Genomic DNA, 24870 nt, shown 5'->3' with positions numbered 1-24870 from the left:
GAGACTGTGGGATTGTTTCCAGTAGAGAACATAGGAACTGCTGCAGAAGTGTGTAGAGTTACCCCTGTGAACTTTTCCCCTTTTGGTTATGGAGGGGCCAGGAGTCACCCCACCCTCAGGCTAGTGCCGGTATTAATTTGGCACCCCTGTGTACCGTCGTCAAAACACTACTGGAACCTGTGGAAGACAGATGCAGGATGGCACATGCTTTTGAGACCTGTGAGGAGAACCGTAAGGGCAAGTCCTGCTCCCATTTGTACCCAGAACAAAGAAGTGGACTTCAAGGGTCAAGGCTCTGTTAAGCCACATAGGCACAAAAGCTGCAAGAAGATCACTTTACTGTTATAGCTGGACCTGTCCTGGGCACTGCCGGTGGCTTTGGTTAAATTGAGTCCTGTCCTCCAGGTGCTGTTCCTGAGGTCCTGGAATCCTTGGCTGGTGCAAGAGTGTACTCCTCTTGCCCCAACTGTAAAAGCCAAAAGTTAGAAACTGTATGACAACTTACTGCTTGTAGAACCAACATAAACTCTGGTCGTTGTCGATGCCACAACCGAGGATGTTGAATCACTGGTCAGCCCTAACTTGCTAGTTTACTGTGATGAAGGTAACCCTACTTCCAGAAAGGTTTCTAAGTCCAAACGTAGAAGGCTTTGCCTGAACAGCGCTGAGCATCATCCGGTCAACTATGCGGCCTACCTGGGCTTTGACTTTACCCGTTCTTAGTTGTCCTGCCTTAATTAACAATTGCACAGGGACCAAGCGCTTCAGTATCCTACAACCAGTTGTCCCACCAACAACTTGGCAATCACAAATGTTTCTCCAGAAAAGTTGTAAGTCCGAAGGTAACTCTTTGGCAGGGACCAACCTGGTCCTGGTATCTGACCCGTGCTCCATCGCCAGCCTCTAACCTTACCTTTGTCCATGTCTAGCATGAGAAAAGTAATAATCCCCTTGACTGAACAATATGTTCTGGATAAACAATAACTACCCTTTGCCTTTTGCATCTTTGAACACCCCAAAGAATACAACCAATTAATAATTATAAAATACTGTATTCAATTTTTACACTACATGCAAAAGTGTTGACGCGTTTCGATGGTTAAACTTACACTTCCATCTTTATCAAGACAAAATGATTATGATGTCTCAAAAGTCAATTCTGGTTTCACTCCCCTCAATTTGTAGGATTTATGCGTTTTGCTTATTATTCACTTTCACTCTTTTTCCTTTTGTTATACACCAGGCAGTGCTGCATAAATCAAGGTGGCGTAATAGAGAGGAAGATTGAATACCTCGACAGCCGTCCGTAGTTAAGACAACTCTTGAAGCATAACACGGGGGCCATTAAGACTACGGGATTAAGATTCCAAGAGAGCGCTATATTTTCACAAGATGTATGTTGGATCTTTGGACCACACTAAAAACTGATTTTAAATGAACAATGAAAGGCATGAGGACGTCTCTTTTTCTTCGATATTAAAAGGATAAGTGACCAAGGGACTGCCTGGTCTATAACAAAAGGAAAAAGAGTGAAAGTGAATAATAAGCAAAACGCATAAATCCTACAAATTGAGGGGGGTGAAACCAGAATTGACTTTTGAGACAACATAATTATTTTGTCTTGATAAAGATGGAAGTATAAGTTTAGCCATCGAAACGTGTCAACGCTTTTGCAGGCACAATCTAAGGTTCAACATAGACCTGTAGATACAGATGAGATCAATGTATCACTAGCTGTGTTTAAATGATAGCTCCATATGATGTGCAATAGTAAATGACAAGGTGTTGTGTCTTACATGTGTTGTTGTCTCTGTTATGCTGGTCATAACAGTTTGTTGTAATTTTAACTGATACATTTTCCTCTGTATTGTATGTATTGTATTTTAAAGTTGTCTTAAGTCATAATTATGACTTTATATGTGATTTTTAACTTTCAATAAAATACAATTTGAGTGTACAAATTGAATATGGTATTTTATCATTAATAATTGGTTTTATTCTTTGGGGTGTTCAAAGATGCATAAGGCATAGGGTAATTATTGTTTATCCAGAACATATTGTTTAGTCAAGGGGATGATTTATTTTCTTGTTGAAAGTACCTCATTTCCCTTGACACTCGTAAGGGGTCCCTCTCTGTTTTAAATACATGTCTAGCATGACCATTTGCCCAGGGTTAGCACTTCATCCTTTTAGGCTCTATTTTTATTTAAAAGTTTAAAAATTCATGTATTGGATTTTTGTAGCTTTGGTGTCATTTTGTCCACTAAAATATTCTCATATTCTCTGTTTTTTAGACATTGGAGTAGGATTTTTATTGTGCTGTTTTTTTACTTTTTAACTGTTCTGGTGATTATAAAAGTTTAATACATGTTCTTAAGTTCAACTTGTTTGCTCTGTGCCACGGATACTAGGGTGTATGCTCAAATTTAAATTACTGAAACCTTCACAGAGCTTAACAATAATAGTGCCATTATTCCTTGTGGTGGACTACCATCCACCCCAATTTATAATCTACTTTCTCACACTTACTAAAATATGCTACACATTATTTGCTTCTGTGTTTCGTAATACAAACACATGCTCACTGAACCATCATTCTGTGTCACTGTTTGGTTCCCTCTGCCCATTACACTGTCCAAAGTGCCAGTTTCATTTAACTAAAGCAAACAGAATTATCAACTAGTGGTGATTTCTGTTTGAAAGCAGCTTAACATTTATGAACTACGGTGTAAGATATGCTAGAGTTTGGGCCCACCTAAACATTTATCTCCAGTCCAATGGTCTTGGTAGCAGTTTGAGAGGTAAAAGGGAGAAAATAATCACAGTTAAATTTCAATACAGTGTAACTAATTTGGTCACATAATAATTCACACGAGAACCAAATCTGAGTTTAGTAGGGATTAATTATAAATTTAGAAACAAATCGATATAGACCAGCCTCAACATAATGGAGAAATACAGAGTGACCAAAATGAGTCTCCTGAAGAGATTCATCCTATATAATACAAAGCAGAATTCCAGTGCTTAATTTGTAAACAAATATGTGCCAGGACTGTTGTTAGGTGGTCGCGCAGCTCGCACCACCCATAGCACCTGCCAACGCTGCAAATGATGGTACCTACACAACTACTAGCCATCACACTGCTACAACTGAGGCAATTTAGACGGTTAAAGGGCCCCCGAAGCTCAAAGAATGGTATGGGAGAAATGCATTCATTCTATCCAATTGTTAAACAACTGTTGTCCTACTCATCTCTAAACTACACAGATAGTTGACAGCTGTCACAAGCGCCGGTGTTGACAATTAAGTGCTGGTGCCGAGCACCTGAAACCACCGTCTCAAATTAAGCACTGCTGACGTCTAACTCTATGATGATGATGCAAATAATCAGGAAAAATCATTTAGTATTAAACTGCAACAAATGATTCTCCAATGTAAACATGAGCAAGCAATCTCTCCCTACACTATTTAAAAAGGCAACCCTAAACTAAGAAGCATTTAGTAACAGGGTTACAGAATGCATGCTCATATCTAGACATTAATAAATGCAGCTTCTTAATACATGTATAAATTGTAAAGGATTGCAAGGCTACCTATTCCCCGTAGGCCAGAATGGGTAGTTAGATTATTACATTTTATAAACCTAACTGACTCAGGCAACTAGGTAGAAATTCGAGTTTAGTATGCCTGCACTAAATACCATTTTTAGAAAGTAGGTATTTTCTTGTCTAACTATCCAAGCCTGCCTCTGCTGGGTTGTGTATTCCTTGTCTGGAGTTTAAGCGACAGGGCTTGGGGATTCCAGGAGACAGGGTGAGTTAGCCCAGTAGTGAATAGAGAGATCTGCATCTAGATGGGATGGAGGAGTTGCACCTGGGACCTGAATAGGACTGTGCCTTCCCTCCACAATTCTGGCTCCACCTCCTGTGGTGTGCCTGATGTCTCTGCCCTGCACTGTGAAAGGAGAAAGGAGAGAAGGAGTCATGTCAACAGAGTGCTCCAGGGCTGGGCCTTTCCTCCATAATGCTGGTTTCACCTCCTGTGAGGCGTCTGATGTTTCTGCCCTGCACTGTGAAAGGAAAGAAGGAGTCATGGAAACAGAGTGCTCCAGGACTGAGAAGAACTGGTTTGGACTAGACAAAGGCTCCTCTGCCCTCAGAAGACAAATAAGTTTGGGGTATGAGTATTGGGACCCTGATCCCAAGAAATTAGATCACTTTGGCAAAGAAGAAGAAACCTTTGCTGAGGAGAGGAACCAGAAGAAACGGAGGAGAGACTATCCCTAAGCTGAAGTGCTGCTTGTGGGATTGGCCTGCAGTGGTTGCCTGACTGGCAAAGAAAGGAGAAAGAAACTTTGTGTATGCTTTCTTCATCTTGTGAAGGATCTCCAAGGGCTTGAGAGAAGAGCTTGCCTCCTGCTGAAGTCTCAGGGACAACAGACTTCAATCACCAGCTCCAGCTTTGGAAGTGCCTGCAGCTGATTTGGGCCTTCTGAGGGACTGCATGTTGCAAGGAGCTGGAAGCGCGACTCACGAACAAGAAGAGTGTCGCCGTCGCAGCCGCTGCAGTCACATCACTGAACAAGGATGTCGCTGCTGTAGCTGTCGCATTGCACCGCAAAAGCACCTTGCATCCACGCAGAAGAGTGTCACCGCCAAAGCCGCTGTCGTCGCATCACTGGACAAGGGTGTCGCCGCTGCAGCGGTCGCATCGAGTCGAGATCTCACAACATCGGAGGAGCTTGTTGCATCAAGAAGAAGATACCATCTTTGTTTCTTTGCACCGGATCTTGAACGCATCACCGTCTTTGCATGTAAGGAACTACTTCATCACCATCCCTGCAACACTTTTGTTGTAGAAGCGTTACGCACCTTAAGGTACATTGACTCAAAGTGTCGCATTTTAAGATCTAAAGAGAACTAAGCTAATTCTACCATTTTAAGTACAGTATTGTGTATTGCGGATTTATGTTGGTTGTGATCTTGTGTTAAATCTATATAAAAGAATACTTATTTTTAATATCCTGCTTGTGTGGTGTCCATCTGAAGTGTTGTCACTTGATTACTGTATGTATTTATAAATGCTTTACACACTGCCTCGGAGATATGCCTGTCTGCTCGTGCCAAGCTACCAAGGGGGTGAGCAGGGGTTAATTTAGCAGTGTACCCCCTTTCCCTGACTAGAGGCAAGGGTCCCTATTTATCACAAGTACCTACCTGTGCCAACTAGAGACCCCCAAATCTAACAGTGCCAAAGAAGATGAATGAACAATTGATGTCACATCCTATGATGTCATATTATATGCAAATTAGAGCTGTCTCACATTTCCTCTCTCTTCCCTGGGCACTAAAAACAGGAGGATAAGGCCTGCCATAAAATGCTACAGCTGACTCGTTTTCTCATGCAACCCCACAGGCACCTGTACACTGCCAAGTGTTCTAATGTTATGACTGCTTGAACATCATGGTGTTGGAGGGTGAGCAGATGTTTTTTCAGTTGTTTAGCAACGTTATCTGATGAGTGCTTATACTTTTTGCTTCCATTTCAGGTTGCCCGAATCTGCGGTGTCTGTACTGAAAAGTCAGCATTTACGAGAGAAGCTTCTTCAGTCATTCTTTCTTGACAAAGTTTACTGGGACAGCCAAGGAGGTCGCCAGGGGATTGAAAAACTTATTGATGTGATCGAAAGGAGGGCCAAAATTCTTCTAACCTATATCAACGCACACGGAATCAAAGTCATGCGCATGAATGACTGAAGGCAGCAGGTTCACGAATGACGTTTCAAAATGGCGACTTCCATTGTTAATACCTGTTGCAGCAGACTTTACCATTTCATAACAGGAAGTGCAGCAGAGCGCTGCATAGCCATTTCCCGAGAGCACAAACACGAAGGAGCATATGATACGTTCTCTCATTGGCTCAGATTCTTGTGGAACAATATATTGACCTGACAGATCAAATTTTACACACCAGTGTATACTGTAAATTACATTTTTTACTTTGCATACCGACAAAAGCTTGTTGTAAACGAACCTTGTTTACAGGTCCTCCATACCACAATATTGCACCTTGTCCTTTAACTCATAAAGCACTATGAAATGCGCGAGAGGACATAAGTGAACAGAAAAAATGTTTCCTCGAGCTTGCCCTCTGTTGCTACACTGCAGCTTCACATTCCCGGGGTCTGCAATATTGTTTTCTCCACTTCACCAATCGGCTGGAAATGCAACACCCACATCCAACAATATAGTTTAAAACATATTTCGTCCTGCTGATAAAGGCAGCGTGTGTATTAGTTTCGCAGATACATTTGTGTTATAGTGTAGCAAAGAAAGGTTTTGAGTTTTGGTAAATGAAACATTTTTTTGTCATACTGAAATGAAAAATTGCAACATGTGTTCTCCTCGAGGAAACCAACAGGGATTTCCTGCCGCATTATGTGATATTTATTCTGATTGTTCAGATTCCGAATGTAAATTGCAGCCCGTGCAAAAAAAATCTTCAGAAATGTAAGAAATGGGTCAAAAGTGTACGGGAAATTCCTTTTGTGATTGAAGCAGCTTGGTATGACAACTGGCTCTTCAGCCAGGTCTTTGTGTAAACGTCCGAGGAATGTAGTGTTGGCTGTCCAGATTTCACAGCATCCTGTGTTAGCCAGCGGAGAAGCACAATATGTTAGGCAGAACATGAGTTTTTTTTACATGCTGATAATAAGCCAGAAGTCACTTTTTTCTACAAAATAAACAAGATGATCACCGTACTAGAAACGCAGCGAGGCCTGAGCACTGTCCCTTTTGTGTGGAGTGGGGCTTAAGTGCGCATTTTTTTGTGGTTTATTGCGACATTGTGTTAAATATGTTAAGCTTGAAAGATTCCTACTTGACATTCAACTGAGAGAAGTGAGTGGGCGGATGTGTGTGCGCGAGCACGAGTCTGAGTGTGAGAAAAAGAGGGGACGAGGGTCAGCGAGAGAGAGAACGGAAGAGGAGATTAAGAGAGAGAAAGGGGAGTATTGTGTGCATCCTCTGCACAATAGGCTGTATTGTCTGCCTAAAGGCCTGTATCAGCAAACATCAAGCACTTGATCGACAACCAGGATTCGAACTCAAAGCTAAGGGGGTGGGAAATTGTATGGTGTTTTTTTTATTTTTCAAACGTTCCTTATTTCACACGAATACAAGTTACTATCCTCAGTTTACTGAGTCTCGGTATGTGATTTTTCACTTTAATGGTTTTACCTACACGCCTCGTTTAAGAGGTTTAGAAAAAAATAGTTTTTCATAATCGATCCATTTAAAAATTCTCGATGACTCTGCAGCATCGACTTGCAGCACCTGCCTGCCACCAAGAAATATTACCAGTGTGCAAGGTAAACTACGCAAGGGAGCAATACGCAGGATGTAGGCAAGACTTTGCTCGTGTGGTAAACACTTCGCACAACCTTACAGTGGCTGCTGCAAGAGCCCTTCAAAGTCCTCAGCACAGCACAGTTCAAAGTCGGAAAACTGTTAAATTTTACCAGAAAGCAACCGCCGAATCAATTCCTCATTTTCCATTTGTGAATGTCAAAGTAAGTCGTGTTTGCACTGTGCAAGTTTACCTTCATTTCTTATCTGAGAATTTTGACGTAATGTATTGTATGATTTTAAAAGGCCTTGCTGCAGGACAAAGAGCTTTTAGACCATTGGATAGGATACACGTCCTACGCAAGAGTAACCTTCAAGTTGAATCCATAAAACGATTGAATAAAAAGAGATGACGTCTTTTTGGTATTAGTGTGCGGTGTGCCACCTCATTCTTGGAGGAAAAACATTAATTACCTTGAGAATATCATTCAATACTCCCATTATGTTTTAGAAAATTATTGATCCTACACAAACTTTAGAGGTTGTTATGAGGTGCGAGTCCATGTGGGAATGCTTAAACGAGGTGTTGATGTATGAGGTGAGTAGTCACACTTTTCCACCCATGAGCGATAACAAAGTTAAGTTATATAGGTTGCAGCCAGCACACAACACCTGCCAATGTCATCCAGCGACCCATTGTAAAGCTGATAAGAAGTGTGTGCTTTCTTTCGCGTGCGTGCTGGGGCATGAACACTTATAATCCCAGCTGACTGAAAAAGGATTGTTCCTCTAAACATTAACATGTAGCCACATCCTAGGTTCGAATAAATATTAGATGGCTATAGAAAACAAAAGGGTATTCATTGATAAGTCCCTCCCTGTATGAAATGGTAGCGTGCTGAGGAAAAATCACCTGAACCTATGACACTTAGGGGTATATTCACAAGGACTCAACTCCGATATATCCTCACCCTAACGCAACTAATGTGGAGATAGAATTAACACCCCATTCACAAGCTGGTGCAAACTGCACACATAGCTTGTATTCCCACAATAACTGCCCCAATATTTATCTTGACGGTGAACGCCATCAACTAACCCTAATGAGATCCAGAATAGGCGTTCCCGTGCAAAAACACACAAAAAATCCACAACACCACTTTTACAACGAACTGCAAGATCTGCGATGCTAAACAAAAAGGGATACTCCTCGGTAGCAGAAGGGAATTAACACTTGCTCATTGCTGGTGTAAAGCAGGATGACTACCTGCAGCATGAAAGGGAGCCCAGTCAAGAGCCACACCAGAAGACCCAGAAATGCCATGGAGACAATGATCATGCAACGCGGATACCCATGACCCATTGCACGTGTCCCGCAGCCAGGTTCCATGTTGGGAATCTGGTCACATGACCAAAAACGACAGTGGACATGGCTGCTTTTGCCTGGACTCATGATCCATGCTCGGGCAACCGACGTGGGTTGGCATGAACTTGTGTCGGTGATGGACTTCTCCGAGGTGTACATTGTCACTGTCCTACGTTCCTCATTCAGACATGCTGCTGCATTGGTCTGCATATATTGGCACTTCTCTTGGCCGTACTGGCAGGCACTTGTTGATAAAGCTTTCGCACTTTAACTTGTATCCAACTGTGTTGTGTCTTGATTTGTATGCCAATGTGTATGTCACAGACTCTCTGGCTCCCTGCCATATGTGCAATACTGCAATACTACCCCATCAAGACTGTGGCTTTCTACTTGTGCATTGTCATGTCCGTGTGTCGTGCTTAGCTAGATGCATGTGGCCATTTACCGGCACCAGGCAGGTGCATTTGTGCCCTGCGCTCGATTGGCAAATGTTGGTGTTTGTGCCACATTGTGTTCGAGGTTGTGGTGCTCTGCTTCCTATGTGTGTGTGCTGCATTGTGTATAAGATGTCCCTTCAGCTCTGATTTGGTTCACCCTTCTCCCCTTCAGGCAGTGTGGTTTTCACTTCTGTGTTTGTTCTGTGGTCTGATATTGCTGGGTTGTGTGACTTATGCTCTTGGTTGGTGTTGTACCTCTTGGGCATGGTATGTCTGCAGTGGTGCTGAGCTTAATTGTGCATGTGTGTCATTGTGCCCATCCCACCCAGGTCCCTGCTGGTTTCTCTCCCTGTTGCTTTTGTGTCTGTTTTGGTCAGTTTTCGAATCCCCGGTCCTGCCACCGTCTCCAGACTGATGTGGTCGACAACATGTCATACAGCTCCTGGTGTGTCGCTGGCCTCCCACCTCCGGGGTGCATTGCTGCCGGCTTGTTGTCGGCGTGTTTCTGATTGTTTGTTCATTTCACATCATTCCGGATGTTCTGGTTTTCTCCCATTGCCCACCTCCGCTCTCAGGCTGCATTCACCTTGTCCGAGATGGCCTGCCACATACAATGTTTTGTTGCCAATGGGGCTTGTGGGGTTGTATGCTGGCTCGGGTTGCCTCCATTGTGCTTGGCTGTTGTTTTCTGTTTGGATTGTTGCTTTTTTTAAGGCTTTTGTTGTGCTTATTCCCACCTGCCGTGTATGTCACGGCCCTAGTGGTGCTTATCCCTGCTTTCCTCTTCGCAAATGGGCTCATCGCAAGTTTTTTTGTGTTGTGGTTTGTGTTTTTATCTCTGTCGAGGTGGGTATATCGCGGACATTGGCAGCGGTTTTGGCAGACTATCGCATGCTACTGCCTTGTTGTGAATTCCATGTTGAGACAGGGTTATTTTCCCGTGCTAGGCTGCGATGTGTAAAGGTGTGTTAGCTTTTTTTGGTGTTGTTTAGCACACTTTCTTGTGAATATACCCCATGGTCACTCAGGATCTTAGTAACAGCCGGGGTTATGGCAGCAGGCATGCCTGGTGATTCTTTCAGGCAAATGATAAACTAGATCTCAGAATGATTCAAGTGCTGTTTATGATTGGCAGGGGCTTCTGTGTGATGCCTTCATCCATGGACTAACACATTTGAATAGAACATATTATTCTATACAGCTACCCATGTGGGATCCAGAAAACATCAGAATCATTGGCCTAGTCCTCTGCATATCTACACAAGGGCCTTTGGGGTGGGGGTTTGCATTGTGCAACTAGCTGTCTCAGTTTGAAATCACACCAAAAACTGAAAAAAGAAGAGCAGCCGGCAAGCTTAACAAAAAATGACCTGTTCAAACTTTGTTTTATAGATCCTTCTTTGAAAGGAATACAGGACCAAAAGATAATAGCTAGCCCACTTTTCTCGACTGGTATCATTTAACTTTCATTAGTTAGATTGTCATGGAAAAAGAAGCAGTCAAACGATCCTTTTATGTCCCGCAATCTTTGTGTCTGATTGCCTTGATAGTTGTAGTCAAGCAATCGGCACTTCCAACGACTGTCTCACTGATTCTGTGGTTTTGAAGTGCTGCGCTGGTGTATGTATGTATGTGGTCTTTGCATAGTGCAAATGTAGCCAAAAGGCAGCAGGGCACTGTACATAGTCAAAAACAACAGTCAACAAGTCATTGGATTGAATCCAATCATGGAAAATGTAATCAGCAAAGAGCCAGGAAAATAACTTGTGCACGAGAGTACCATTGATGCATAATACATATAGAGTTCTTCTCCATAGTAGAAGAATGTTGTTTTCGTTTCTTCCACACTACTAATGTTCACCTGGTTAGGGGCTAATTAAATGACCAGAATAAAACATATTTGAACAGGATGTAACTGCTCCAGAAGAGCTCTAATAAGTGGCAAATGATAATGTTTTTTTCCCGCCATAATGAAATTCAGTGCTCTTTAATGCACCTATGGATGCAAGGGTATCAGCCTTCCTAATACAACATGATAGGAGGTCCTGCAAGTGATTTAAGAGCTAATGCTTTGCCGTTTAATGTAGCACAAACGTTGTCCAAAGGCATTTAAGCACTTAACAACAAAACCAGAATATGTTGAACATTTCTTTCTCTTTTTTTTTTTAGGAATAGAGCGCTAGAGTGATTTGCCCTGAATCGCAGAATGCTGAGCTGATGCCAGGGCTTGTCTTGAGCCGGGATCCCCATGTTCTAAAGTTGTTAGCTCTGGCTCCTCGGTCACATGTCTGTGTCTAACTTCCCTCGCATTCTAATTTGCATAAACATCTAACTTCAAATCGTTTTTCTAGATAAAACTTATGAAGCTAAACCAAATAGTTACTTTCTCAAAATAGTTTCGAAGCACCCAGCAGGGCGCTCGTTTTCAGCATAAAGGATCCAATGAGTTAACTGCAGCTTAAAACAGGTAAAAATTGTGGGGCATATTACCAAGCAATAGCGATAATTATCGCTATTGCTTGGTTAGAGACAAAAATGTATCGCCGACCTGAGGCAATTTTTATCGCAGATAAACCTTGGTATTACAAAGGTTTATCACAAATGCAATAAAAATCGGCCGCAATGCATGAATATTGCTGAAAAGTCAGCGATATTCAGGCATTACCGAGCTAATGCTCTTAGCCATGTTATCCACCTCCCATTGGATAACATGGCTAAGAACTGCTCAGGGCAGGTGTTAGCTTTTGGAGATATTTGCGCTTAGCGCGAATATATTCAAAAGTTGGTAATAGGAGATAGCGATGTTAGCGACTGTTTCCAGTCGCTAACATCTTGGCACGCCCACTTTGCATGTCATTAGTGATAAATTTCTCTGACATGCAAAGTGGGGCCCAAGATGGTCGCTATCTCCTACTAGCTGTCGCTACTAGCTGTCGCTAACTGGTGTTAGCGACAGCTAGGTAATAGGGAGATAATTTTATCTCCGCTATCTTGGCTTTTAAAGCCAAAAAAGCGGAGATAAACCCCCTTGATAATATGCCCCTGTGTTTCTTTAAAAACTATTTTTTTTTAGCAGAGATTTGTTTGAAAAGAGGTCTTCAAGCTCTGATTACATGCAGCAGTATTAACCAATATCCCTGGAAAGGTAGGTTCCTCATTGAAGCAGACACACAGGCACAGTCAAGGAAGAATCCTTAGGACAAGTACCAGGTCGTCACTTTTTCTGCCCCATTGCAATTATACATTTTTTCAGAAGATACTTTAAGACACTTGATAGTTGAGATATGTAGACAGACTAATTAGCTCACAGCGGTAAAGGACTTCTTTTACTGGTACAGATTAACTCCAGCATAGATGCATACCTTTTTGGACTCACAGAACAAGTCCACAGTCATCAATTTCTAAGTTCTGGTCCTCCACCAATTTCCACTTGATCCAAGCAAAAATTGCCCTAGCTCCTCCGTGGCCATAGGAGAATTATTTTCTTAACCCTGACTGAATGAGATTTTCCAGAGAATCAATATGGACCAACCAGCCTTCCAGGCACTCTCCTGTGTTGCATCCTGCTTCTTATATTCTCTACAGCAACAACTACATCTTTGTTAGCATTCACATTAGTACTGTGAAGCTGTGAAATGCCATTTCTTTTGAAAATAATCCCCCAACCAATTTTCCACAATCTGAACCTTCTTCCCAGCAGAAACATTACCTGCCTCTAGTATAGGAAAGCTCACATGTGGATGTCAACCCACTGTCAGGGAAATCCTACACCAAATAGAGACGAAAGGTCTGCTGTGGTCTCTTCCATCTTTAGAAATCTTACGGTGCAAAAATGTAACACTCATTTGACAAATAATTTGCATGCTCCTATCTCTCCAGCCTGTTCAGGTGAAATCTCTTCTCATAGTATTTCACTCCTGGAGTAAAGTTCATTTTTAATGGCATAGCATGGCATAACTCTAACTAGATTAAGTTAAGATACTCCCCAGTGCTATTTTATGTATGACAAATCTAAATAGCAAGGGACATCCTTGTAGCCACTGTTTGGGCTGGTAAAGGGACTTCAGTACCCAGGGGTTGGGCCTCCACCATCTCCCACACTCCCACCTGATTCGCTAAAAAGCACTTTAAGATTTACCCACCGCGGCACGGAACACCATTGTTGCCGCTGTTTTGGTTGGTGAAGGGACTTCAGACCCCAGGCTGCCTTGCCCCAAGGAGGGGCTAGGCCACTGCTGTCTTCCTCACCCCTGTCTGCAGCGCTATAAAGTGCTTTGATTCACCCAGCGGTGCATGACACTATTGCTGCCACTGTTTGCTCTGTAGAAAGGGGCTTCAGCCCCCAGCCTGCCTTGCTCCAAGGTCTCTAAATGGTCTGAGCAGCTGCCGGACGGATGTGCCTTTGGCATACTAAGCAACCTGACATGAAAGTCTATTTCACAAGACTCCAACCGGCTGGTGGAAGTTGAGTGGAGATATAGATGAGGCTCCAACCGGCTGTGGAGACCGCTTTGTAATTCCTGATGAACTGATAAGAATCACTCATCGGTGCTGTCTATTCACCTCATTCTGATTTCATCTACTGAGGCTTCTGAAAATTGGTAAGCTTCTCCCTGGCTACCAAACAGTTATAATTAATTTCAGTATAAACACACACCTGATCATCCTTTGTAATCAATTTCATAGGCTGTCCACTCATCCTTCCATAGTCCTGAAGAAGACCAGCTCTGATGCACTTTATTTTTGCGCTACTTCCAGGGTCGAAACGACGACATGCCATATATGTAAATGTAAATGTAAACGTATTGCGATTTATATAGCGCACGTATCACCCGAAGGCATCAAGGCACTTGCCTTGGGAACCCGTCCTGGTATTCCCCTGTGAGATAACCCCAGCAGGGTATCCACAAGGTGAAAGCCAGGCATCCCGCTGCGAGGGGCCGTAGTGGAGATTAAGCAAGCTATTGCCCAGAGTCACAGAGTGTGAACCCGTGAGTCGAGTAGGCACCGGAACGAGAATTATCGAGTCCGTGGAATTTTTGAGCCCAAGACCCGCCGAGGCGGGGAATTGAACCCTGGTCCAAGACCGATCTCAGCTTCTGGGTCTGCCGCCTCTAGCCCCTGAGCCACACACAGCCCTCATGATCACAATTTAACTCATCAATGGATCTTGCAGCACATTTGCAAAAATAAACAGGATGAAAACTCTTTAGAAAAAGCTTCTTCCCCCCTTTTTTATCTCACGTATATTCGTCACGGGTACTGTCTATATCACTAATCACTAAATGTCACTTTTTTCACCGCAGTCACTTATTGTTCCTTGCCGCAATTGAGTTTGTAATGTTGACAGCCATTAGTATTTGATACTCATTTTGAATATACTACTGAATCTTATTTTGGTGTGTGTTTTTCTTTTCTTTCATGAACTATTGTCTTATACGTTATAAATAGGTATTTGCTTTCTGCATTTAAAAACAGTATTCTAAGCAATTGTAAACATCCCAACAGAACCCATTGTTTTACTTAATACTAATGCCCAGGTTCTGACGGACACCGAGTCGCCCCATTATTTTTAATATTGCTCCAAGGAGGGGCTGGGCTGCCACCATCTCTCACACTCCCGCCTACAGCTCTGTAAAGCACTTTTATTCACCCCGGCAGTGCAGAACGCATGCAGGATGTGCCTGGGCCAATGGTGGGCCTATCCTGCGCCTGTCAGCGCCAGAAAGAGGCACGGCAGGGCCAACCCCTAGGTCTGGTAGACTATGTCCCTGGACTGTTTCTGTTATTCCCGGTGGAGGTCATCTCACTGGCAAGGTACATGGCTACTTGTTTTCCCTGCCGCTCATGCTTCTGGGTGCCTGTGCCCCTTTGCCTGATAGAGTGACACCCTAGGAACTCCTGCTTGCTGACGAATTGGAAGATTTCCAGGAGGTGGGACACTCGCTACGGATGTGACCCACCCCTATTGTGATGACAGACTCTCTGGACGCCTTCCTTATGGCCCGCAGCACACACCAGGGTCTGAGCTTCATTGACTGAGGGCAGCTATCAGACACAGGATTCTTTCTATTATTGCACAATTATAGGCTCATCAAGAGCCAGGTGCTGTGATGGGGGGGGAGGGGGGGCATTCTTTCTTCTTTCTACGTACTGTTTATTTGTCTGTTTATATTTGCTATATATTATGTGGATTTTGACAGTGGGAGGAAAAAGTACATTTATTCATCTAGCATTGGTGAGTTAAGGGATGAGGATAAGGAAAACTACTGGGTCTATCTCCCCTCAGGTTGCCCCCTGAATTACCACCATCGAGGGGTTCCTGACACGGGCAGTGGGAGTAGTCTCCAAAGTGATTTGGCAGAAAGAAGGCTATCCTTATTCAAAGACAAATCTACACCAAAAAAGGGTCCTTCCTCTTAACTATATGAAGCAAATTCTTCTTTGATTGGTGGGGATATTTTTATATTCCTTGGCATCAAGAACTACTCTCCAAAATCGGCGGGAAACTCACTGGGGAGGCCACTTGCTAATCTGTCTATCGTCCTGGCAAAAGGCAGGAAGACCTTTGGGTACTACTAAGGTGGGCGGGACCAAATAGGTAGGCATCCATGTGATTTACACATTTGTATACTCCTAGAAATTTAAAGGGAGAACCATGAACTCTGTTCTCACCAGGACAGGACAACAAAAAGGTCACTTGACACAGACACACTCATATTGTGCTCCAATTGATCAACGATGCACTCACCTCCACGAAGGATTTCAGACCATTTTTCAATATGGAATTGCAGAGAGAAAACACATGCTTTGCCTTTGCCAAGCCCAGGAGTTAGGATCATATGACCTTTACAGAAGTGGAGCTTCAAGGGGGGGCACCTACTATGTTTATATTTGTAGGAGCTTCCTGTCTGTGAAATGAGCATCAGGGCCAGAACGCCCCAGGGAGTCCATCCACCGGGCCCGGCCACAACTCAATGGGGGAAGGTGGCTGTGCGGCCCCCTTCCCGGGCTAATTTCTTCCCCAGGGACCCCATTCCCCAGGGCCCAGCCACAATACAGTGGGGGACAGGGGCTGCAAGGCCCCCCTCCCCAGGTCAATTTCGGCCCCATGGACCCCATTCCTGGGGGCTGGCTGAAATTTAATGGGGGAGGGAGAACACACAGCTCCCCTCCCTGGGCCAACTTCGGCTCCAGTGACACCATCCCCGGGGCCCAACTACAATACAGTGAGGGGGGGGGGGCTGCAATGCCCCTTCCCCGGCCCAATGTTGGCCCTGGGAACCCCATCATCCCGGGCCCGTATGGTGTCCATGGGTATCCTGGTCCCACCCAGGATCCCAGTGTGCGGAAAGGGGACCATGGGGGGGAGGGAACCTCAAGAGCCCTATGGTCCTGCCTACGGCAGCCGGCATTGCTCTTGCACGCAGGGAGCTGCATGAAATGCAGCTCCCTGCATGTCTGCGGGCAGAGAAAGAGATGAAACCTTCACTTTCAGCAAGCGGGAGCACTTTGACAGCGCCTGCTTGCTGGAAGCGAAGTGTTTGCTTTTGCTTGGCAGTAGCTGTTCCAGCTCCTGCCAAGCAAAAGCAAACATCTATGTCCTGGGGGAGGGCACCCCTGGATATAGCAGGAGTTGGCCCTGTGGGGCAGTGGTTTCAGGTCAATTAATGGCTCCAGGAGGGGGTTGCGTGTCCCCCCTCCTTCTGTTTTCATGTGCTGTTCCTGATTAGATGGTTGTGCCCTGGGCTGTAAATGGCCCGGGAGGGGGTCTGTACAGCCCTCCCCTCCCACATGTATTTTAATAGCTGGCCATATGGAGGTGGTGGTCTCCAGGGCTCTAAAGAGCCCATGAAGGGGGTGGGTCCATGCCGACCTTCCAATATTTTAACAAAATCCCCAGGGAATTGGTGGTCCCCGGAAATCAAAATAACCCATGGAGGGAGCTCCCTGCACCACCCTTCATTTTTAAAATAAAGCCATGGAGAGGTGGTGGTCCCCAAGGCTCAACAAGCCTTAGGAGGTGGGCCCTGTGCTTCCCCCCTCATTTTTAAATAAAAATACCCCAGGACCTGACCCACCCGGGGGCCCTTTTGAAAAAAGCACGGGAGCCTGCACTTGTTTTTTTTCTTCCCACTGCAGTCTCGGATCCGCAGCAATTTTCTGAGAAAATTCTAAAAATATCTGTTTTGCCCAGGCAGGTTCCCTCTGATACCCCAGGACCTTGAGCTAAGGGGTCAGAGTATTCCTACCCTGCCCCCCCTTTTTAAAAAAAAAATCAGGAATCAGCTGAAGTCCCAAGATGACTGCCAACACTTCCTGATTAAAGTTTTGGCAGACAATCAGATCTCGGCATGAGATTGGAATGGTTCGCAGAGCCTTCGTGTCTCTAGATATCCAAATGTGTTTTTTCTTTAATATCTCCCAGACTACAGAAGGGATTTACACCAATTTACAAAAGGCAGCTTTCTGGACCAACACCTACCTTTCTGCCAAATTTGGTGCAATTCCATTCAGCGGTTTGGGCTGTAGTCAGCCTAAAATTCCTATGGGAATTGACATAGGAAATGCAAATATTTTGACCCCACTCCCCTTTTTCTCGACCCCTCTTGATGGCTCACCCCAAAACTTTCCATGCACAACAAGAATCATCAGGGCACCTTTTTTTCAAAACGTTTGTGAAGATTTGCCAAACTGCACCAAAACTATAGGCAAGTAACAAAACGCTTTTCCTATGGAAACACGGTTGTAACTATAACTACTCACTGGTGACCACCAGTAGGTGATTTATATGTGTGTGTCTGTGTATAAGAGCAGGGAACACTCAGTAGTTCTGAAATTTTAGATCATTAGTACTCTTTACCACTGGCGTAGCTAGGGGTGGGGCGGGGGTGGAGGGGTGGGGGGGCGGTCCGCCCTAGGCGGCACTATCGTGAGGGCGGCAGCCGCGCTGCACTAGCCCGTTGCGGCGGCCTTTATCATTTATTTGGCGACACTCACTGACACTACTGTCAGTCAGTGTACCCAAATAAAATATAAAGGCCAGTGCAGCGCGGCCGCCGCCTTTTGAAGTGCAAGCGCGGTGCAGGAGGCAGCACCGCACGTCACGTGGCAGCGCATGCCCAGATCTCAATCATTGCCCTGACAGGCTGTGGCTTTCCTTGTATCCCAGGAAACAGAGGGGGTGGGATCACTCACTGCAGGAAGCAGAACGTCGGAACCGGCGAGGTCAAAGCTGGGAAAATTTAGGTTACGGTTGAGTGTAAAAGGAGCGCGAGGGCAGGGGCAAACTGGATTCCGAAGACCATGGAGGTAAATTGATGGATGTTTATAAGATTGTAGGCCCAAAATTGTGTGTACACTTACCAGCCATCGCACACCCTGCTTTCATTTTCTCAAACGGAAACCTATATTGAATTGTCAATTTTGAAGTTTAATGCATTTTAATGGTAGACTAAGCAGGAGAAAGAGAACTACCCTACGAAAGTTTAGATACCGCAATCAGTGGAAGTTAATTTTTGGAAAAGCTATAAAAAGTGTAATTTGATGGTTTGATCAATGCACTGGGATTCTGGTGTCAGAAGAAAGACCGGAACCTCTGCTGTGCAGAGTTTGCTGACTGTGAACAGGAATTTGCTTCCAACCAAAGGAATGTGGCCAACGAAAGAGAACCAGAAGCCATGAAAGGTGGACCTGATTCTTAAGAGGGAGAAAGCCGTTGACGTTGTCCAGCTCTGAGGAAGTTGCCACCACACGGTTGATCCTTGGCACAGCGGTGTCAACAGAGGCAAATATTTTAAACACCCAGTGGGAGTAGGTCAGCCATGTTACTTAGGAGGGTGCCCCCTGTGTGACCTCGAAGACCATTTTCCATGAAAATTCACGAAACCGCAGACAGGTTGAATAGGTTCACAAAGCTTCCACTCCGGGGCTTAGTTATCAATAGTGCAGCAGGTGCAGTTGCACCATGGACGGGGATGCTACGGACCCACTGTACCTACATCATGGCTCTATTTTACTGCCCAGTTAGTGCACGGGTGGGTGTCTTGTTTTCCTCACCCGCACCATGAGCCACTTCACCCTTTGGTTTGCCGTTCTGTCCTCTACTCATTCCTCAGACGCAAGAGTCTCTCACTCAATGTCCAGCTATGATTAGTGCAGTGTGCAGTGGCCGAGGGGCGTGGGGTCCCGCTGCACTCCACCTTTACCACCTAAATTGATAATAGGGGACCTTTACCTTGCTTGGAGGCGTAACGAAAATTGAGGGGTCTTTTCTGCAGGGTACGTGGAGGGGCCCCCTCCGGATTGAATCAGTAGCTCTCTGATCAGAGGGCTGTGCTGGGGGGGGGGGCTCATGGAGCTTGCTCCCCCCGCCATACCGGGGGGCCTGTGTTACGCATTCTTGTGCTGTAGGTTACTATCCTCGCGCGCACACAGCCGTGGATGTTGTATCCCCTTTGACACCGCGTTGGTATGTGCTTGACATACATAACTTAAAAAGAAATGCGTCGATCTGCAAGATCGTGTTTCTCGCCCTCCATCTATCTCGCCCCATAGCTGACTGCCTCTATCCCTCACTTTCTTTTCTCTAACTTTCTTTGTCTGTGTCTCCTCTACAGCATGTCTTCCTTTCTTTACCACTTTTTATTTTTCTCTCCCTATTTATGCCTGAGTTCTTCTTTTGTCTTTCTATCTGCCTTTTTTTCTATCTTCCTACTTGAACTTAAACCTGACTTCGTAATCGCTGCCTCTTCCCCTCTGTCTGTCGTTCGCTTCACTATCTTTGCCTCCACTCTGCACACTCTTTCTGTGTTCCACCTGTCTGTCTTTATCTACTCTGCCTGCCTCTCCCTCTCAGTTTATCTGTACATGTCCCCGGTATATATCTTCCACCTCTATCTGACTTTATTTGATTCCACTGTTTGCCTCTCCCTGCCAGTCTGCCCCCTCTTTGCTTGTCTTTTCTAATGTCTGTCTTTCACCCCATCTGTCTCTCCCCATCTCTGTCCCTCTCCCCATATCTGTATGCCTCCTTCTCCCTGCCTGTCTGCTCCTCCACCCCACCCCCACCTCACCTCACCATCTCTGTTTCTCCCCTCTGCCCGTCATTCATTCTTGTCTAACACAGTGCTGTATTTGAGCCGGAGATTTCCGGTGCACTGCACCGCACTTTATTCTCAATACCGGCTCTGACAGTGGCGGTGCTGTTTATCAATTTTTGGGATAAACAAACAGTGTTTAATAGTTGAACATATATTAAAAATGGATAATGTCTGCCACTAGTGTCATGCGTATACCTTTGGGTGGCTGGTGTATTCAGAATGTTCAAGCTTGTAGAAGTGAGAGGGTTATTAGTTGTGCTGGTACTGTCACTGGCAGCACTGGTGAGGCAATGGGTGGTGCAAACTGCAGGGGCCCCCGTGAAGAGCCATGCTACTTTTTTTTTTTTTACAAATTAGGCACTGCTGTAGCGATACCTGTCCCTACCCCCACCCCCCAAATCTCTGCTGTCCAAATCACTAAGTCGGGTGCTGGCGTCTGGGCAAAGTAGCTGGCAGGAGGGGAACAATACCATTTTTTGTATTATGGTTGGAGTCAAGTTAGCTTTTGGCCAAAAAAACATTTCTAGTCATTTATGTTGGATTTTTTAATTCAACCCCAGCGTGTTTCCCTTGTCTTCGTTGCTTAATGTTACTCTCGTGAAGGTGTCACTCATTGTCATTGAAATATCACTCATAATTTCACTGAAATTAAGAAACGTCACACATAGCAGTCTGACACCTTGGCAGCTATGGTGCTCTCTCTGTTATGTGTAGAGGGAGTGGGTTGAAGGCTCTGGCCTTGGCCTTGGACATAAGGACAAACCAGCACAGTAACAGGGACAGTGTTTTAAATGGGCCTGCACTTCAAAATACTATTCTCTTCAGTAATGGAGCTTTTATTTAACAGTTTTGTAGCAGTGCAGAGGTGTTAAAAGTACTAAAATGTTCCTTGTATATTGAGCAGTTTTGAGCAACACACAGTGTCAAGTAAACTCTGGAGATTCATTTACCTGCTGGAGAGAGATGGGAGTTTCATCTAGTGGCTGGTTTCATTTGTGTGAGGTAGTGCAGGTAGTTAATATCATAGCTGCTAAGTTTTCACATTGCTAATGTGGCATTTCCATTGATGCAGTGACTTATGGAAGAAATTCCACATCGAAATGTGACACTTCAAAAACATTTTATACTGTGTTAAAATAATGAGTTGCATATTCATTGCGCTTTAAGTCATAGGCTGGGACATCGTAGCACTTTAAATACAGAAGTCGTTAACCACCACTCCTTACCCACCACCACCACCAGGTATCTATTCCTTTGCTGTCTAGTTACCCTCATATGTAGTGACTGAATTATTCAATTAAACATCACAATGCAAACAAATGCATTTCCTACCGATTACTTTAACTTGGATTTATCGTTAAACATACAGTGTGCATTTATTTTATATGCTGTTACCTGAAGGTGAAGACAATCTAAACTTGGGACAGAATAAACATCATCCCCCACATGCATCATTGTAGGGATTTGCGATTCCTAAATTGCGAAAATTAAGGAATCGCAATTTAGGAATCGCAAATTCCTATGCATTAAGAATTTGCAAAAGTTTTTGCGATTTCTTAATTTTTCTTATTTGCAATTCCTTAATTGCGAATTAAAAATAAGGAATCGCTTTACATTGATTCCTATGGGCCTAGAGGCCCAAAGGAATCAATGGGAAGGTATTTTCATTTTGCGAATTCTCAATTAAGGAATCGCAAAATGAGAATGCAATTTCAAGGGTGAAGGGGGGGTCCAAAGGACCCCCCCTGCACCCCGGAAATGTCACGTAAGTACATTTTACTCACACACATGTCCCAAGGGCATGTGTGTGTGTAAAATATAAGTTTCAAAAATGCAATTTTTGAATTTTTGAAACTTTTCGCATATTACCATGAAGTTTTACTTCATGGTAATTTTCCCCTTCCTAATTGCGAATTCGCAAATTAAAAAAAATCATGCATTGCATTTAAGAAATCGCAAAATTTGCGATTTCTTAAATGCTATCGCAATTTGAGAAATCGCAAAAAATTGTGATTTCTTAAATTGCGAAAAATGAAAAAATAATGATGCATCCCCAAAAAGGGTTTTGCATTCGCAAACGGCCGAATTTTGCGATTCGCGCCGTTTGCGAATGCAAAAAAGCTTGATGCGTGTGGGCAATTTTGCCCTTCCAGCTTTGTTCTTAACTTACTGCTCCTCTCAACCCTCTTCCCCCTCATCGGCCTGGTACTGCCCCAACTGCAGAACTCAAGTTAGTCTAGTGATCAGGTGCAAAGGACTTACCTGTATTATCCTAAAGGTGCTACCAGGGGAATCGTGGTCAAACCCAGTGTGGTGGACCAGCCTGCAGACATTGCTGAGGTCATGGACGGGGCAGATAGAGGACAGGGGACAAGGGTACTGCACAAGCTGTGATGTTATGAGTGGAATGTCATAAACAGGGTATGTAGAACTGATGTAAGTTTTGGGTTTCCTTTTGCTTTTCCTTCAGCAGCGTAGTTAGGTGGGGGCGGTCTGCCCCAGGCGGCACTATTTTGTGGATGGGCGCTGTCTAGCCCTGGACTGTGTCATGTATTTGCATATAACTTGCATGATCGAGGTAACTATTAGTGATGATACTATGTGTCTCTCGGACATCTTTCAAGTGCTCACCATCCTTTTTCCCTAGCACCCCCCCCCCTAGGGGGGCGGCAAACTGAAGGATAGCCCCAGGCGCCCAAGCTCTAGCTATGCCTCTGCTCTTTACAATACCACAGACACTCCAAATCTGCTGTTTTCTAGCAATGTTTTTAAGCAAAATGTTAGCACAGAGCCAACCACACTGAGCTGGAAACTGGCAACGCCTGTTGCCATTTATACAGCAACGTCTTTGAGCACAGGTTTAGTGAGCAGAGCCAAAAAATGATAAAAGCCACAATTCCAGTCACAATATTACAGCTTTAGATTGGCAAAATATCCATCCAAACCACCTGCAATGAATATATATTTGTCTCTTATTAGAGATCTTCGGAGAGGTATAGCTTTTTCCAGACACAAAGGAGAAACCGTTAGAAGTCAAAACAATGCTATTTCAGACTTAGCTTGCCACGTAAATTAGCTCACTGAAGTATAGCTGGTGAATTTCATTAATTTGTTATAAGTTTAACAGCTTTGGCTCAATCAAGATGGCTTCAGTTTATTTACACTTGTGTCATAAATAAGAATTTTGGTGTTCTAGCTGTTCATTGGAAAACCGTGGGAAGCTGCAGTGAATTCGTGGGGAATCAACTGACAAATCTTCATAAAACTTTCAACAAAAACAACTAATCTACCTCAGCTGCTTCCTGGAAGGCTTTGGGGAAATCCGTGAAACAAGGATCAACGAAAAGGGATGGTCCCAAAATGTTATTTTCCCCTTACAATTTCCCAAAGTAAACTTAGACAATACTACGGGCAAAACAACTGAATGGAATTACACCAAATTTGGCAGAAACCTAGCAAACTCTACCCATAGGGTAAGAATTTTATGATTGTGCCTCCCACTTAAGTTGCCCCTTAAAACATGTCCCATCCCATGTATACCATTGCAGCCTAAATGTCGTTTTCAACTGCAAATTCGACAGAGCAAAAGAGTCCCCTTGCCATATGTTAAACTCCCCTTTTATTGCATATGTCATCCCTAAGGTAGGCCCTAGATATCCTATGAGAAAGGGCGTATTGTAATTAGGGCTCTGGGTTTTATGGTATTATTTGTTTTAACATTTCCATCTGCATTTATCCATATTTCTTTTTTGACCATTTTATCTGCATAAATCCATATTTATTTTGTGTTTTGCGTATGAATGAAGTTGTAAAACTGCACATTTCCATACTCATTTAACTGATAGATGTGCACTCATACTTTGATGTCAGTTGTGTTTTAGCTATTTAAGCTGCCAAATATAACATAACAATACATCCACTGGTAAATACTTGAATAATACCATAAATGTATGTTGACATATGCCATGTTTTAAAGAAATTTCATCCTGTTTTTTAAGTTCCCATGCTGTCTATCAGCTCAGCTACTGGACTATAATTTATGAAAGACAGCATGGAGAGTCACTTAAAAAAAGCACAATTTTCTGTATTTCTTCACTATTAAAAATAAATGCAGACAGAAAACGCAGTGTTTCCTGCCTGTATTTATCTGTACAAAAAAATTTGAAACAGAAAACATGGAGCCTTAATTGTAATTAACAGTTTGGACACGTATACTTTTAAGGCTTACATGTCCTAGTAGTGCAAAAAACTCACAACTTAAACCAAACAAAATATCTTTATTCAATTGTAAACATTACAATCATAAAAGTACAATTCATCAACAAACAGTTAAAAACAGTCCGGATATTTCATTTATAAAGTACAGATTTCTTTAGACAATGTAAAAGGTGAAAGCAGCGGGCAGCATAAACATTTTAAAAATATGTAAAATATATAAATAATTTCAGTACAATAAAAGATTAAAAAATGCCCGAAGGCATTAACAGCATCATTATCCCTCCATGCTTTTCCTGAAAGTGATTGTTAATTTCAGAAAATTACAGACAAATAAAGTGCAACCGCATTTCAATAGTTGAAGGTAATAAAGTGCAGGTTTTATCTGTGCGAAATTCAGTTT

The 24870-nt window shown here is 43.8% G+C and overlaps 1 protein-coding gene across 1 annotated transcript in view; it reads left to right on the top strand.

The window, feature by feature from the left end:
• Positions 1 to 6772, top strand: part of GASK1B (golgi associated kinase 1B) — a 202381-nt gene extending 195609 nt beyond the window's left edge. The window contains exon 4 of the mRNA XM_086962352.1: positions 5550 to 6772. Within this exon, the coding sequence (XP_086818478.1) occupies positions 5550 to 5757 (208 nt within the window). The 3' untranslated portion in view covers positions 5758 to 6772. The remainder of the gene's footprint in view (positions 1 to 5549) is intronic.
• Positions 6773 to 24870: the final 18098 nt, after the last annotated feature.

The sequence above is a fragment of the Lissotriton vulgaris genome, chromosome 3_1 (genome assembly GCF_964263255.1).
Source record: "Lissotriton vulgaris chromosome 3_1, aLisVul1.2, whole genome shotgun sequence".
Taxonomy (NCBI): Eukaryota; Metazoa; Chordata; class Amphibia; order Caudata; family Salamandridae; genus Lissotriton; species Lissotriton vulgaris.
Note: the sequence above shows the minus strand (reverse complement) of the source record. Positions and strands in the feature narration are given on the sequence as shown.